Source organism: Annulohypoxylon truncatum (genome assembly GCF_022578515.1).
Source record: "Annulohypoxylon truncatum strain CBS 140777 unplaced genomic scaffold F4807scaffold_25, whole genome shotgun sequence".
In the NCBI taxonomy this organism is placed as follows: domain Eukaryota; kingdom Fungi; phylum Ascomycota; class Sordariomycetes; order Xylariales; family Hypoxylaceae; genus Annulohypoxylon; species Annulohypoxylon truncatum.
This window is the reverse complement of record NW_025953811.1, coordinates 212651-226884: the sequence shown is the minus strand read 5'-3', so window position 1 is coordinate 226884 and position 14234 is coordinate 212651. Positions and strand designations below refer to the sequence as shown.

At 48.2% G+C, this 14234-nt stretch overlaps 6 protein-coding genes across 6 annotated transcripts; 2 read left to right on the top strand and 4 right to left on the bottom strand.

The window, feature by feature from the left end:
* Window positions 1-1738: 1738 nt before the first annotated feature.
* On the bottom strand, window positions 1739-2876 carry F4807DRAFT_433399 (uncharacterized protein). The gene has a single exon (XM_047998673.1). It carries the CDS (start codon window positions 2810-2812, stop codon window positions 1748-1750), a length of 1065 nt encoding a protein of 354 aa, XP_047852328.1. The 5' UTR covers window positions 2813-2876; the 3' UTR covers window positions 1739-1747.
* Window positions 2877-3047: 171 nt separating this feature from the next.
* Window positions 3048-4942, top strand: F4807DRAFT_167353 (DNA replication/checkpoint protein). Its single transcript, XM_047993416.1, has 2 exons — window positions 3048-3386; window positions 3453-4942. Exons 1-2 carry the CDS (start codon window positions 3245-3247, stop codon window positions 4751-4753), a joined length of 1443 nt encoding a protein of 480 aa, XP_047852327.1. The 5' UTR covers window positions 3048-3244; the 3' UTR covers window positions 4754-4942.
* A 761-nt stretch (window positions 4943-5703) lies between these two features.
* Window positions 5704-5998, bottom strand: F4807DRAFT_462250 (uncharacterized protein; the record flags this gene model as incomplete). Its single annotated transcript, XM_048001800.1, has 2 exons — window positions 5704-5887; window positions 5958-5998. The coding sequence occupies 2 exons, from the start codon at window positions 5996-5998 to the stop codon at window positions 5704-5706; spliced, it is 225 nt and encodes a 74-aa protein (XP_047852326.1).
* A 1023-nt stretch (window positions 5999-7021) lies between these two features.
* Window positions 7022-9826, top strand: F4807DRAFT_167323 (uncharacterized protein). The gene is made up of 4 exons (XM_047993415.1): window positions 7022-7272; window positions 7338-7574; window positions 7624-7890; window positions 7955-9826. Exons 1-4 carry the CDS (start codon window positions 7097-7099, stop codon window positions 9777-9779), a joined length of 2505 nt encoding a protein of 834 aa, XP_047852325.1. The 5' UTR covers window positions 7022-7096; the 3' UTR covers window positions 9780-9826.
* F4807DRAFT_167306 (PLP-dependent transferase) lies at window positions 9827-11505 on the bottom strand. Its single transcript, XM_047993413.1, has one exon. The coding sequence runs from the start codon at window positions 11191-11193 to the stop codon at window positions 9874-9876; it is 1320 nt and encodes a 439-aa protein (XP_047852324.1). The 5' UTR covers window positions 11194-11505; the 3' UTR covers window positions 9827-9873.
* On the bottom strand, window positions 11506-13783 carry F4807DRAFT_167312 (uncharacterized protein). The gene is made up of 2 exons (XM_047993414.1): window positions 13550-13783; window positions 11506-13495 (listed from the first exon to the last, which is right to left on the bottom strand). Exons 1-2 carry the CDS (start codon window positions 13627-13629, stop codon window positions 11818-11820), a joined length of 1758 nt encoding a protein of 585 aa, XP_047852323.1. The 5' UTR covers window positions 13630-13783; the 3' UTR covers window positions 11506-11817.
* Between the last annotated feature and the right edge of the window lie 451 nt (window positions 13784-14234).

Below are 14234 nucleotides of genomic sequence, written 5' to 3'. Positions count from 1 at the left end.
ACGTTTCACTTCTTACTGATTCAATTTCACTTGGCCAATAAAAATCGAATAAATCATACATAGGTACCTACCGATACCTAGCTATTTGGTTTTACTGTATTGCTAGATCTGACCTCATGAACCCCAGATTGATCTACTGGGGCACGGAGGTCAATGTGGGTCAGAATCTAGGTGCACGCTCCAGCGGACCACCTGCTAGCTGACAGCACACTAATCCCTGTGGGTCTGGGGAAGCTTATTTTATCGACCAACCGTAGTTGTCTAGGGCACCTGCCCAGTCACCTACATACGTCATCCATACTACTATAGCACCTACGTACGTAGGATAAGACGGCGCACGATAACGTTGTCAATGAAGAAACATGAATAGGAAGGGTGTTAACCGAACTGTAGGCGACATCGGGCTTCTCATATCTACTGTCGCTATCTTTTTCGGACTACAGCATTAAGACAATAACAGGTAGGTGAGACACTCAGAAGTCAGTAGCAATTAGAAGAATGAATGATTCCGAAGGATGGCGTACAATACAGTGAGGTGATCATATTATACCATTAATTTCCATGATACCCCCAAGCTGTTGTAGCAAGTGAACCCTCTATGCGAAGGGGCTACCTAGTTAATCGTCGTACTATTACCCTATTCACGTAGTATGATTACTAGGTCTCGAATATCAAATTGATTATCATTGCGCGCGATTTTGGCAATCTATGATCTAAATCATTTAACATCTACTTGTAGATGCCTTGGCAGTGGTAGCCTTTTGTCTATAATCGCCACTGCTATGTTTAACGATGGTGAAGGATAAGTTGGGTAATTGGGTTCGTCTTCCAACCTTTTGGTACAAGGCTTGCTACTAGCAATAGCGTTGCCGCAAGCTTTGCTACGAAGAAAAAACGCCCTCAGAATTCTAGTCGATTTTCTTGGTCTACTCGTTAATCAAGTTGCTCAGTAAGAAAATCATGCAGGACGTAGACGTATGCTACTGCCACTCGGCGGAACTAAAAAGAAGAGGCACAACGTTGTTGTGTGAGGAGCCCTGAACTCTCTCGCCTAAAAACTATCTCCTTAGGACCGCCCACAGTCTCCTAAGAGTTGAACTTCCCTCCTGCTATACCCCTGGCCAGTAAACCTCTCAACGGACAAGACCTCTGACGTTGACTTCACATACCTAGTCTAATTGTGTACTCATCATTAACACGATATACGGGCTCAGAATGGGGTTATGCATTTAACGAGGAAGAGAGACCCGGATTGCTAGCGCGCAAAGCTACCACCAAGGCTCGTGACCCGTGTGCGTGAGGAGGTAGACCCAAGGGAATCTCGAGAAAAAATAATTTATGCTAAAATCAGTCAGGTTATGAAGGTAGTTTAAGAGTTTCAATTTAGGGAACTGATACGACCGAGTCTTGCTGTCTGGCTGTGATATCTCTGTCAGTCTTGTTCGATGACTAGTGGAAAAATATTTGGCGCAGGATGATCAGATTATTACGACCAAACACTCAGGAGGCCCGACTAGATTAAGCAGGTACTGAAGAGTCAATTAAGACTATGGGCATCCTTCTCAGCCCATCTAGATGACATGGCTGGCAAGATGGATTTTGAAATCAGTTCCGGGACTGGCAAACCTAGTCTGCATCTTGGTTAATATATAGAGATCCGGGGCCGTTTTCGGCGCGATTATTGGCCCTTATCCCCACGAAGCGGCGGCACATGTATTTAAAGGTTCATTCAACATGATTGAAGTGTTTAATCTGGGTTATATTGGCGTACTTGTTCTATTCTTCTATGGTGATGACTGGAGTAAGTAGGTCGATATGAATCGCCTGCGTACCGTTTTCGCCTATCGGAGCTCTCATCTGGCGTTCGTCTCCGATGCCTCGCATTGCCTTGATAACCACTTTCTTGGTCCTCATCATCATCTTCAATTGACCGCTTCTTTGCCGTGGGGTACTGCACCTTGCGATCCCAAGCCTCCAACGACCAAGGGCTACGCAGGAAGTTCTTGAGTTCATGAAGAAGTAACTTGGTATGATCGCGGCCTAGAAAATCCTTCAGCATTTCCTCAGCCTGCCCCTGACTTCCTTGGATATCGACTGTTTTCAGAATCGCGACTATGTATTCGAGCAGGAACTCGGCGTTGTTCGCTCGCCTCCTCGTCATCGCATCGTCGCTCGATTGGGCAGTGGGCGGAGTGCGAAGGAACTCGAAGACTTGCAGTTCCCTTCTTATCCATGTTCTTGCTCTTGAAATCATCTCGGGGTCCGATTCGAACATCTGCGGAGTCAAGTCTCGATAGCCTGACCTTAAGTTGGATCCCACATGTAGAGAATAGAGTTGATTCCGGTAAACATCTTGACGGCGGAGGAGAGCTTCGTCTACAGTCAACCTTTGTGGAGGCGCCTCTTCGTATCGTCGTCGATTTGGCCTCGGACCAACATATCGCGATCGATGTGATGGAGTTTGTGACTGTATGCGCTGTTGTGCTGGCTCCTTTGGACGAGGAACTAGGTATACCCTGCTCTTCGCATTTGGCCTATCACTCTCAAAGTCGTACCAGACCTCATCGATGTTGCTCTTACAAAGCGGACACTTGGTTTGTTGCTCAAGCCAGCTAAGAAGACATAGGTAGTCGAAGTTTCGATGACTGCAAGGCCTCGCCTCGCAAACCTCGGTGATATTATCAAGGCAAATGACGCAACATGTTTCGTTTGGGGTATCGGACTGTGCCGGGTTTCTTGTTGATGCGACTTCTGCAAGTGTGTTCTGGAGGATTTTTGCCCGTATATCAAATGTACCCGCGTCCGTATCCATGTATGAACAAGGAGCGTCGATAAAACCAAAAATAGCAGTTGTAAGAGACGGCACAAAGTTGATGTTTTGTTAAAGATCAAGGCAATTAATCGTGAGAAAATGACTGGGATAATAAAGGTACATGGTTACATGGTCCACATTATTCTGCTGACATAATGAAATCTTTGGAATCCTGCGCCCTGAAAATACCCCACTATACCCACCAACCCACTAATTTGTACCGCGTCGCGTATCAATTAAAGTTAAGCTTGTCGCGGTCTTCTCGCGCCTTAGCGTCCAATTCAAGACCAAGTGACCTTGGGACATTCCAGATACAACCAAAGCTTAACCTTGAATTAACCCTTTATCGTTTTCTCAAACAATTCAACAACCGTTCACGTCGAAGGTCATACATCGCACATTAACATTGCAAATACCACCTTACAGACCACGATGAACGAGAGTGAAAAACAGAAATATGAGGAGCAATCCAAGGAATTGCGCGCTGATCTAAAGCGATTCGAAACTGATTGGGCAAGTCGCAATGGCGGCACAAAGCCACGTCGTGAGGACATCAAGCAAAACCCGGACATAGGTAAATACTAACGCCGACATGGAATCATATGCCCAATTGAAAGAGCTAACAAAATGCAACAATTAGCCCAGAAGTATAAGAAGTACAATCAGGTTCGAGACATCCTCTCAGGGAAGATCCAACCTCCGAACCCTAAAGTCAAAGAATCGGCGTCGTCTCGGAAGCGCATGCCGGAAGAGAACCTTGCGGAGACACCTTCGAAACGGTCGAAGCCTGTTGAGACACCCTCTCAGATGCGCCAGCAAATCATAGATCCAGAGTTATTTGCCACGCCTTCTACTACGCGCAAACTGTTTAGCCCAGCTTTACCTACTTCAATTGGGCCTACTCCCCAGAGAGATGGACGGATACTGGGCTTATTTGATCTGATGGATGAGAATGAGGAGAACACGCCATCCAAAGGTCCGCCTAGCCGACCTTTGCGGGATAACAAAGTTCAGGCCACACCCAGCAAGGGGACTTCTCAGATGGGCAATGTCGATGCCGTACAACTAGGCCAAACCCCAACATCTATAAGTAAGCGTGGTGTGTTATTTAAGACGCCGTCGAAGCGACAAGGGGACAACACTGCGCTAGGCAGAACACCAACTTCAGTCAGCAAGTTACAGCTATCTACTCCATCCTTCCTCAGGAGGGTTCCTCTGGCAACAGTTGACGAGAATGGCGATTACATATCCCCTGCTCCCCTACGCCTACCGCGCAAGCCACTAGGCCGTAGTCTGAGCAGCGTGGTAGCCAGTCTACGAAAGTTGGAGGAAGAGGCGCTCGACGACGAACTTGAAGCCTTGCACGAGATGGAGAACGACGCGGGTCCGTCAAACGCCACACAACCTACGAAACCCGTGAAGCCAAAGGAGGACATTCTTGAGCCAGACAGCCAGGCGCAACAGCTTCTTGGCGGATTTGATGACGAGGGACGCTACGACAGTCCGACAGAAGACAACGTGGGCCGTGATGGACGGCCGCTGAGGGTCTATAAGAAGAAGGGACAGAAGCGTACTACGCGACGAGCGAACATGAGACCGACCCGGTCTAAGCGACCACAGGAGTCTACGGAGGACGACCAGCACACTGATGCTGAGGATATCATACCCGAAACACAGGCCGACGCTACGAAGGTTGACCAAGAACCACTAGATCTAGGGTCCGACTCGGAGTTTGACCCTGTAGAGGGCGAGGAAGTCGTAGAGCCTAAGCAGAAGGGCCAAGCCGGGAAGGCTAAGAAAGCGGATAAGAAGGAGGGCACGGTACGCAAGGCGGCGAGAAAGGTCAACGAGCTGGCACATACGAACTTCAAGAGGCTGAAGTTGAGGAACAATGGGGCAAAGGGACCGGCGGCCGGGGGTAGATTCCGACGCCGTAGATGAGACGCCAAATGACGGGCATGCGATGATTCAGGTACCATGGCATTAGAAGCGCGAGAGCTTATCAAAATCGGCTCTCGCTACAGGTATGCTATGCAGGCCTTTGTTGTACATAGAGTACATTAGTGGGCTCTGAATCAGACATGGGTTAACAGAATTTTGAAATCATGAACTCTCAATATACCGGACGCGATGTCCATGCATGTTCTTGGGATTAACCCTAGTTTAAACCCGACTAGGCCCTAATCATGATGCTCTACATGTCCTTCTCGAGGTAAGTATCCGGATCTTCAATAGTTCGTCCTCGAGGTCTGTGGCTTAGCTATATTGGAGATAGGGGTTACACAGGTCGAGTAGGTACCTAGGTACCCATGTGTTCCCGTTGTTATTTGTCGAAATTGCCTCAATATAAAATACTAACTGTGAATAAACGCTATTCCAGTTCCCCCTTTGATGACGCATAGGGCCTTGAGTAATTATAGCTCCTATGTTACAATACAAAGAAGCCTTGACTAGGCCGGTTTAGGGATCCCAAGGCTACTCTCGATATCCAAGTGATCACAACACCGTGACAATATGGTCTTAATTAGAATAAATTACATCTATCAGTAGAATGTGATATGAATTTGATGCTTTAATGAGTGTCAATGAATTAGTAACAAATAATAAGTACTTAAGTGAGTGTATTGAATTATCTTTGACATGAATCTATAAGTGTTTCCGAACGACAAGATATATTCCATCAAGGTACTTCTTAAGGTTCACCCAACAACCGCAGACATGGCGAAGTACGGTAGGAAAGACCGGTGAAAACGTCAGCAATCCCCACGATGATAACACATATAAACCAAGATGAGGTCAGAGTTTAAGTTGGGCTTCATGACAGTAGCATAAGTGGTTGACAAGCCTGTCGCAACCACTCGTAGTCATCCACGTATAGTATCAGCGCCGACTTATTTCTTATCATCGAATTGAGCTCCGAATCCAAGGAGATCAAGATCCATGTTGTCTTTATCTTTGTGGGTTCCCGCAGAGCTGTCGTTGTGGCCGGAAACGTCCGGGGGTTGAGGTACCGGTGAACCACGACGAGTCTTCGTACTATCATTATCGCTTCCCGATTTGTCATGTCTCCGGCAGCTATCCTCTAAGAGTTAGCACGAATCTAACATGAACGAGTGCAAGTATCCATTCAAGAAATAAGACCTACAAGTTGGCCTTCTGACCAGAAGAGCAAGCGTCGTAAGGCATGGTCTGTCAACAGATATGTTCTACGAAAACGTAAAACTGTGATAAGACAGGCCAGACTTGGAATGTATGATCTGTAGAGGTAAAGGATAGTTTGTATGCTTAGGTAGGAAAATCTTCAAGTTCAAAAAAGGTTGTATCTCAAGAGGTAGTGGCTTATATGCCGCAGACCCTTGGGGAACTTGTATAAGCCAGTTCTTAGGATGATAGGACTCTTGAATTGGCTACGCAACTCAACAACCTTAGGTATACATGAGGAAGGGAGAGGAGAGAAACCCAGAATGGAAACCAAATGGGTATTTATCTACATGGAAATAGTGCCCAGTTTTGCCCTTCTAAACTAACCGGAACTATGAATCGCTGGTAAGTTGGCATCATGTTCCTTACCGAGAAACGAGCTGCGCTCCGCCTTGTTACCAGCTCGACATAAGGAATACATGGTCCATGGTAGCACACTTCTATCGTCTGCTCCATGTTATTGGACTCTATCCATTTGTACTGAGATACGATTTGCCATTCTCTATTTGTACTGAGATACAATTTGCCATTATCTATTTGTACTGCAGGTGGGTACAATATTATACTTAGGTACATAAAGGTAGGTGGCTCAATCGGCTGACGTCTAAGTGGCCAGTATCGTTTTGTTCATTCAGTCATGCAGCCTCCTTATTCACTATATGTTGCCGATCAGCTTCGGCACGATGCTACGACGACGCCAATGCTGTGTAACAGTAATATTTTGATATTCCATCGCGTTTTTATTGGCTTGTCTCTATTTGTTAAAGAAACCAGATGAGCTCTGATTGGCTGCTCCCCTTTTGTCAATGCCTGATGTGGCTCACATCCAAGACCCACAGCTAGTATACGTCAATTGTCCTGCATTCAACTTGGCTGCTTGGTTGCCTACCTAGGTAGGTAAGTAACAAGGTACTTGGTTCGCCTTGATTACTCCAACTCAGTGGCATTATAAATAAGGCTATGCCATTTTGTCGGGTTGGGAACTTTTTCTATTTTTTGAACTACATTTTTCATCTCAAAACCTCATCACTGCAGTCTACAATATTCTGACACGCTTAGTTGAAACCTACCATCTCGGATAAGATGGACCCCTTGATGCCCTCTGCTTCTCAAGATTCTGTCGAAAAGTTCTTGGATGTCCCATATAATCAAAGATGGGAATGCCTCAAGCCGGTTATCGTCCGGGTTTATATAGAGGAAAATAATAAACTTGCAAACCTTTCCCGGCGAATGGAAGTTGAGTACAGTTTCAATGCTCAGTCAGTATTCTGCCTCTATTTATCATTATCGTGTTCCTTTGCTAATCGACTATGCCGCCAACTAGAGTTCACCAGTACCGATATCAATTCAAAAAATGGGGAATAAAAAAGAGAACTGTAGCTGAAGAAAAAGAAGCCGTCATCACTGCCCTTGGAAAACGTCGCTTACAAGATGGGACGAGCACATCTGATGCTCTCATCAATCAGGGCGATTTCCAGAAATCAGTGGATAAGAAGCAACTCAAGCGGTACATAAATCAGTCTATCCGAGAAAATGAACAGATAACTTGGACTCCTGGGTTGTAAGTTGAGAAATTGTGTTAGAGATTGTTTAACTAATTGCTACCTTAGGTTTCTTCGACATGACCTCCCATACGCCGCCTTATTTCGCAGGTCTAGCGGCAATGATAACCCTTCACCATCTGTCATTGGTCCTACTACCCCGGATTTCGTGGATGTGAAGAGTCCGCATGGGGGGCCATCTCCTTCGGCATCCCATAATTCTTTGTCGCCAACTATGCAACTAATCCAGAAAAAGGTTCTTTTTGATAGAGCAATATTCTTTTTAAGCGGACGGGAGGATGACTTGCTGGCCCAATTGGACAGAGACGAAAAGAAGTAAGACAATTTTCCGACAACTAAGATATGATGACCTAAAGTTCTGACGAAGTACTTCGACTAGATCTACTGCAACATGGCTTCACGACTTCTGGATGTATTCTTTCATGACGGCGAAATACTGGGGTAGGGGACCAAAAACTTGGACTTTCTCCTTGATCAACTTCAAGTCATTTGCCAAGCATCTTGTTCCACCCACGCCAGATCACCATATCACCTTCGAAGAAACATCAGAGTCCTCTTCATCCACAGCAATCGTTCCACCATTTGACAGTCCGACTCAACTCTGTAGATGGACCATACATCATGAAGATCCTGAGTATGAAGACATTCCATCCCCTCCCTCACAGTCATCCGACGAGCCAGACGCACGTTTTGATATTGACGATGAATCTACCTGGTCTCAATGGCGTACCGATGACCTATCTAGGGATCTTGCAAGTACTATTGGGAAAGGGCTTCAAGAAAACGCATTCTCTGCAATCCAACCTGAGAGCCTTCCTTTAGATGCCAATTCGATCGTGAAGGCCGTAGAACGGTCACCAAAAGAATTGGAGGCAGAGGGATTTAGTTTCGCCATAATATCGCGAAACAGAGATGCTATTTACAAGATCGCACGCTATCGTAGGGATAGATTGCGAGAGTGCTATTCTGACATCTCCCCATTTCATCTGGCAGCAAGATTCTTGGATGGGGGGAAAACCTGCTGTATGGTTATGGACGTCCTACTAACAGAGTTAGATGATTCGTTGTCAATCGGCGTTAATTACATTGATAAATCCGGTCTTACTGTTCTGGATACTCTCTTTGTTACCATCATACGATCGCATAGCACAGTGCCGCCTCAGACCTTGGGTAATGCATTTACCGGCCAAACTCGATATCCTGGACAGGAGGTTGACCCTTGTGGGAGGTGGGATGCTGATTCTCCTTGCATTCGGCATTTATACGCATCGGGAGAACCAGCAATTCCAAGCCAGTGGAAACATATGTTTTGCCATACGTCGGTTCAAGCAATCTGCCATTGCATTGCATCAATATTCGGGGTAGAATGGCGCCCAGACATCAATACGCCGAGTGGATTGTTTCTCAAACGCTGTGGTCATTGTGGATTGGAGCTCAAAGTCAGCCCCCTTCACGCCCTAGTCCTGACGGCACTTTGCTTAGCGAATGGTGGCATGCCCGGAGAAAATCTCTTCGGAATTATCGCTTGTCTCGTATGTTTATTAACATTCCGTGCTGATCCTTGTGCTACTGCAAAGATCTCTATCTCTTTGCTATCGGGACATGACCCAGGGGATGACTGTCAACACCCGGAGATTAATCCAGCGGAACTAGCAGTGCTCCTATTCGAGGAAAACTCTGGAACGTGGACATCAGAGATAATTCTAGGTTGGAAAGTATTAATTGCCATCCTCCAGCATGATGTTGCTAAGCGACGAGACAAACCTACTCACCACGAGGATGAATGTGAGGACGAGGAAGACGATGTCGAGGTTTGCAGTCATTATATTCATGAATTTGAGGAAGAAAGACTGTCAAAATCAGTTTATTGTGGGAATCAACGACTGGGCGCGGTCTGGGCCTTGATTCAGGCCGAATTGTTGACGTATCGCCGCCTAAACGAGGACGAACCTTGGCTATCCCCCCGTTTTGATATGCGGATTCTGTTGGAAGGATTGGAAAGTGATGACGACACTTGTCTCCAAATGCTAGTACGTGGTGCTGAAGAGGCTGGAGAGAACTTGTTACAGAACTATTCACGTTGTGGACTTTTCTATGGAGCAAAAAATCCGATGTGTGCTTTGAGAGAAGAAGCATGCACATCGTATTACGCCAATTTGGATGACTGGGAGCGGACTACATTCATTCAACCAATGGAATGCTAACCCTAATCAATCAGTTGTATGTAAGGCAGATCCTAGGTTACAGTAATGAAATAGTATTGTCATTCATGGTTAACCCTACAACACTGCGTCAGCATCACACGCGCAACCCCCTCTCAACCCCTAACTCTAGCACTCGCACAAACCTCCTAACATCCTCCACCGAGTTGAAGAAGCCAAACGAGACCCGAATCCCCAACCGATTCACCGTGAACCTCGCGCCCCAAAACCCGGCCAGGTACGGCCCCCACGTCTCCGCATCCAGGTCCAGCACACAAATATGCGGCGCCCTCTCCCTCCTCTCCACCGGCCCCACGACCCTAATCCCTAGAGCCTCACACTCGCGCCTCAGCGACCCCGTCAGATAATACAGATACCCCTCCACATCCCCCGGTCCCAGGACCTCCAGATAAAACCGCGTGAACGCAGCGGCCGCCGCCACGCCCACCAGGCTCATATTCTGATGCTCGAACCTCCTCGCGTCCGGGAAGTACTGCACCGGCTGATCCACATCGACCAGCAAGCTCTCTCTCATATTCCCGACCGCGGCCATATTAACAACGGGCGGGACCAGGTCCCCCGACTCGGCGAACGCGCGGGGCGAAACATACAGCGCGCCTACGCCGGTGGGGCAGTTCAGCCCCTTATGCAGACTGAACGCCGCGGCCGAAACGCCCATCTCCCGGACGTCTAAGCGCGCGATCCCCACGTGCTGCGACACGTCCGCGAGGACGTGCACGCCCCTGGGCCTCAGCTCCGCGCAGATACCCTGCACATCGTGGACCTGCCCCGCATCGAACGAAACGGAACTAATCCCCACCGCGCGCGTCCGCGCATCCACATACGGCCTTAACGTCTCCATCCCCACGGCACGTACTCGCCCCTCTCTCCGCGCCCGCTCCACCGTCGGCACGATCCGAACCTCGATCCCCGTGCTCTCGCGCAGCGCAAGCCAGCAGAACACCATATTCGGGTGCTCGTTATCAAGCAGCACGACATTATCCCCCTTCCCGAACCCCGCGGCGCCGGCGAGGGCACGCACGAACCCGCCTAGCCCCTCCGTCGTGTCGCGCGTGAACGCCAGCGTTCGCGGGTTCTCCGCGTTAATGCACCTCGCGATTAACCCGCGCGCCTCCTCGCGCGTCTCGCGCCACGCCGCGTGCGGGTCCGCCGCGTACAGCGCGTCGGATGAGTACTTGGTGATAGCCTCGTGGACGACGAGATTGGACGGGGGCGCCGACGCGGCGTTGAGGAAGAGGACGTCCGGGTTTTGGGTCAGCGGGACCAGATATCTGAAGGCCGCGAATTTCTGCGTGAGGCGGTTTTCTTCATCGTCCGCGCCATCTCGGCTGGGGGAGGAAGAGTTGGTGGGTTCGGAGTTGTGGGGAGTTCGGCTAGCGAGTGGGCGGGATACCATGGCTGCTAAGGTTGTGGTGATGTGATGATGCCCCTTAACGTGGCGTTAAAAGAGATGAGGAGGAGAGAGCACGAAGAAAATATGCCCATTTCATCAAAAATATACCAAGCCATCTTAGCATGCCTACCTTCCTATAGGAGGAATGCCAATTGCTATCGAGTGGTATTGTGCCATTGACTCCTATATATGTCCGCCGACCCCGCTTCGTCTTCCGATGTAACCAAGTAAGTCGACTTTATATATACGGGATATATCGGGCATAGGAGATATTTTCGCATAAAGACGGCTTACATTGTTCACGTAACGAGCACAACAGCGCCAAGTATTTATCAAGGCTTCAAAAATCGCGGAAAGTAAGTTGATGAATACCCCTATTTATAGCTCGTAGCGTTAATTCAACTAGCACATCACCTACGACGGAAAATTAGCAGATGACTTTAGGTATAAGTATATTAAAAGTAGTAAAGTGAAGTAAATATTAGTAAGAAGGGTATTTCCTTTTCCTGCACTACCGACCTCCCAAGACATGTATGCGAAAATCAATATTCCCCAAACTCCGTGCTAAATATTTTCTCAAAATACGCCGAAACCTCTCTTTATCCATATGAATTCCCCGACATGTACCTAGGCCGTTACCGTGGCAGTTGTCGTGGCCATATCTGTCGTAGTCGTCGTTACTGTTTCCGTCTCCTTCTCAGTCACAGTGATTGTGGCTGGAGCTTGGCTATTTGTTGCTGTAGTAAGGCCGAAATGCTTAGTGTTTGTGGCAAATGGCGAACCATCATCATTACCGCCAGGTAAGCCTGGGATGTCAGGGAGACCAATAGCGTCGGTCTCGATCGGGATGACATGGAGACCTGAGTCGGTGGGAATGGATTGGAGAGTAGAAGTGCTTGTAATTAACGGCGGTGAAGGCAATTCAATAGTCGAAGACGAGGTTGCCGAGGGCGAGGGAGTCACGGTGACGGTTTGTGTGATTATTTGTGGAGTTGAACTCGAACTCGATTTGGTCACAGTGCTAAAGGTGCTAGGGATGAAAGTAACGGTCACCGTTTTCGGGGGAGCTTCAGTAGGACTGGGCACCGAAGGATCAGTCGTCGAAGATATTTCTGCAGATGACGAGCTTTCTGTGGATGAACCCATCGTCACTGTGGTTTGAGCCGTCTCGGTAAAGGTCGGCGTGATCGTCACTGTGATCAGCCCACCGGATGCGGTCGAACTCGAACTGGATACGGAAGGTACATCATCACCCAGAGCCTTCTTAACGGTGGCGTCATCCCAGCAACCAATTTGTACACCGACAACCGTTGTCATCGGCAAGGCATAGCAAGTTAGGTTGCTAGCGCAGGGGATTATGTCGAATGTGCCGTCACTAGAACATTGGCCGATGTTTCCGTTGACGCAGGCAACTTGACCCGCTGTGCACGCAGACTGCTCAGTTAATCCAGCGAAGACTTCGTTATAACGCTTTGCGTCGGCCAAGTTGCTAGCAAGCACTTGAGGAGATACCGTCGTACTCGAAGCTGGAATAGAACTGATAATAGTAGGGATATTATCATTCATTGAGCCAGTTGCTGACACGGAGTGGGACGTATATGATGATTTTGTTATTGGTACGAACGCATCCGAGCTCGATGGTGCAGATGTGATACTTGGAGCCAAAGAGCTACTTGAAGCACCAACACCCCCATTGTCAGTTGACGTAGAAGGATTGGCAGCAGAAGTTGAGATTGATGATGCAAAAGTGACGCTGGCCAATTTTGACTGGCTTGTCTCGCTCTGCGTCGTGGTGGGCTGGGATTCATAGCTAGAAACGGAGCCAGAGACAGCTGAAGACGCTGACACCAGTGGAATCGACGAAGAAGTCGAGATAGATAGCCCGGTCGAGCTTACTGATGGTGCCTGTTCCACGTTGGATGATGTAGCACTCGCGTTCGAGTCGGTTCCATTAGAGGGGGAAGGTCCAATGAGTACTGTAGAAGATGGAAATATGCTGATAGCGGGAATAGTACTACTCTCGATGAGGGTGAACGATCGAGAGATTGAAGTCGAAGACGTTAATCCAGTCGAGGTCGATGGCGCGCTTGTACTCGAAGCAACCGCGGTCGATAACGACCCTGACTGAGCGTCTGATGTTATGGATGAACTTAAAGGTTGAGATGAGGATTGCGTTGATGTTTCGCCAAGCGCTGGCAGTGAAGAGGCTTCGTCTCCCAAAGACGTTACCGACGTAGTAGCTACACTGGAAGTGTTTGCGAATCTGTACACGTTCGATGCCCCTGCAACATTTCGCCATCTTAATCTATAATGTGTTAGCCGACCATCGTCGAGCCTCTCTATCCCATCGAGAACGTACCTCTCTCCTCTCCTCAGCGGACCCGCCGCCGAGGCCTCGGAGAATAAAAGGAGGTGTGAGAACAGAACTAGAATGAGCATTTGGAATGATTTTTTATTTTTCTGCAAGGAAAAAAAAGAAAGGAAAGTCTATGACAGAAAAGGAAAAACGAAACCGAACAGAAGTATATCAAGATGTTGCAGGCATGGAGCAACAGCGATTCATATTACTCAGTCGGGACGATAAAGAGCGAGAATGTCTCAAAGGAAGGCCGAACACCCTTTAGAATCGAATCAGGGCTGAGCCACGGGAAGACAATAGCAAACAAGAGAATGGTTATTGATAGACAACAAAGAAGATCAGCGGAGAAAGAAGAGCCTCACACGATCACGAAGACGACCCGCGAAATATCTGGAAGAACGATCACCTGCCTCGAAGATCTTCACCCGCCCAGAGCTTTGGGGGAAAGGTGACATCTTGTACAAAAACATCGGACAAGGTGATGGCGCGCATCTAGCCACTCTTACCGTCGGATGCAGGCCCATGACGTTGAAGGGACCGGGTTTTGCTGTAGTTTCGGCCAAGATGAGCTCGTAAGATGAAATTGAGGCCCGTCGAGAGGACCAGACAGCTCGGGAGAGATTGACCAATAACATTGTATTGGTTTAGGCTTCTCCGCCAGCCTGGGTAGAGCATGATTTAGGAA

Bases quoted from the DNA above. Each gene is read 5' to 3' on its own strand.
- F4807DRAFT_433399 (XM_047998673.1), bottom strand. From the start codon at position 2,812: ATGGATACGGACGCGGGTACATTTGATATACGGGCAAAAATCCTCCAG.
- F4807DRAFT_167353 (XM_047993416.1), top strand. From the start codon at position 3,245: ATGAACGAGAGTGAAAAACAGAAATATGAGGAGCAATCCAAGGAATTG. The intron at 3,387-3,452 runs GTAAATACTAAC...TGCAACAATTAG, and splicing joins CAAGCAAAACCCGGACATAG to CCCAGAAGTATAAGAAGTAC.
- F4807DRAFT_167323 (XM_047993415.1), top strand. From the start codon at position 7,097: ATGGACCCCTTGATGCCCTCTGCTTCTCAAGATTCTGTCGAAAAGTTC. The intron at 7,273-7,337 runs GTCAGTATTCTG...GCCGCCAACTAG, and splicing joins GAGTACAGTTTCAATGCTCA to AGTTCACCAGTACCGATATC. The intron at 7,575-7,623 runs GTAAGTTGAGAA...TTGCTACCTTAG, and splicing joins ATAACTTGGACTCCTGGGTT to GTTTCTTCGACATGACCTCC.
- F4807DRAFT_167306 (XM_047993413.1), bottom strand. From the start codon at position 11,193: ATGGTATCCCGCCCACTCGCTAGCCGAACTCCCCACAACTCCGAACCC.
- F4807DRAFT_167312 (XM_047993414.1), bottom strand. From the start codon at position 13,629: ATGCTCATTCTAGTTCTGTTCTCACACCTCCTTTTATTCTCCGAGGCC. The intron at 13,496-13,549 runs GTACGTTCTCGA...AACACATTATAG, and splicing joins CCGCTGAGGAGAGGAGAGAG to ATTAAGATGGCGAAATGTTG.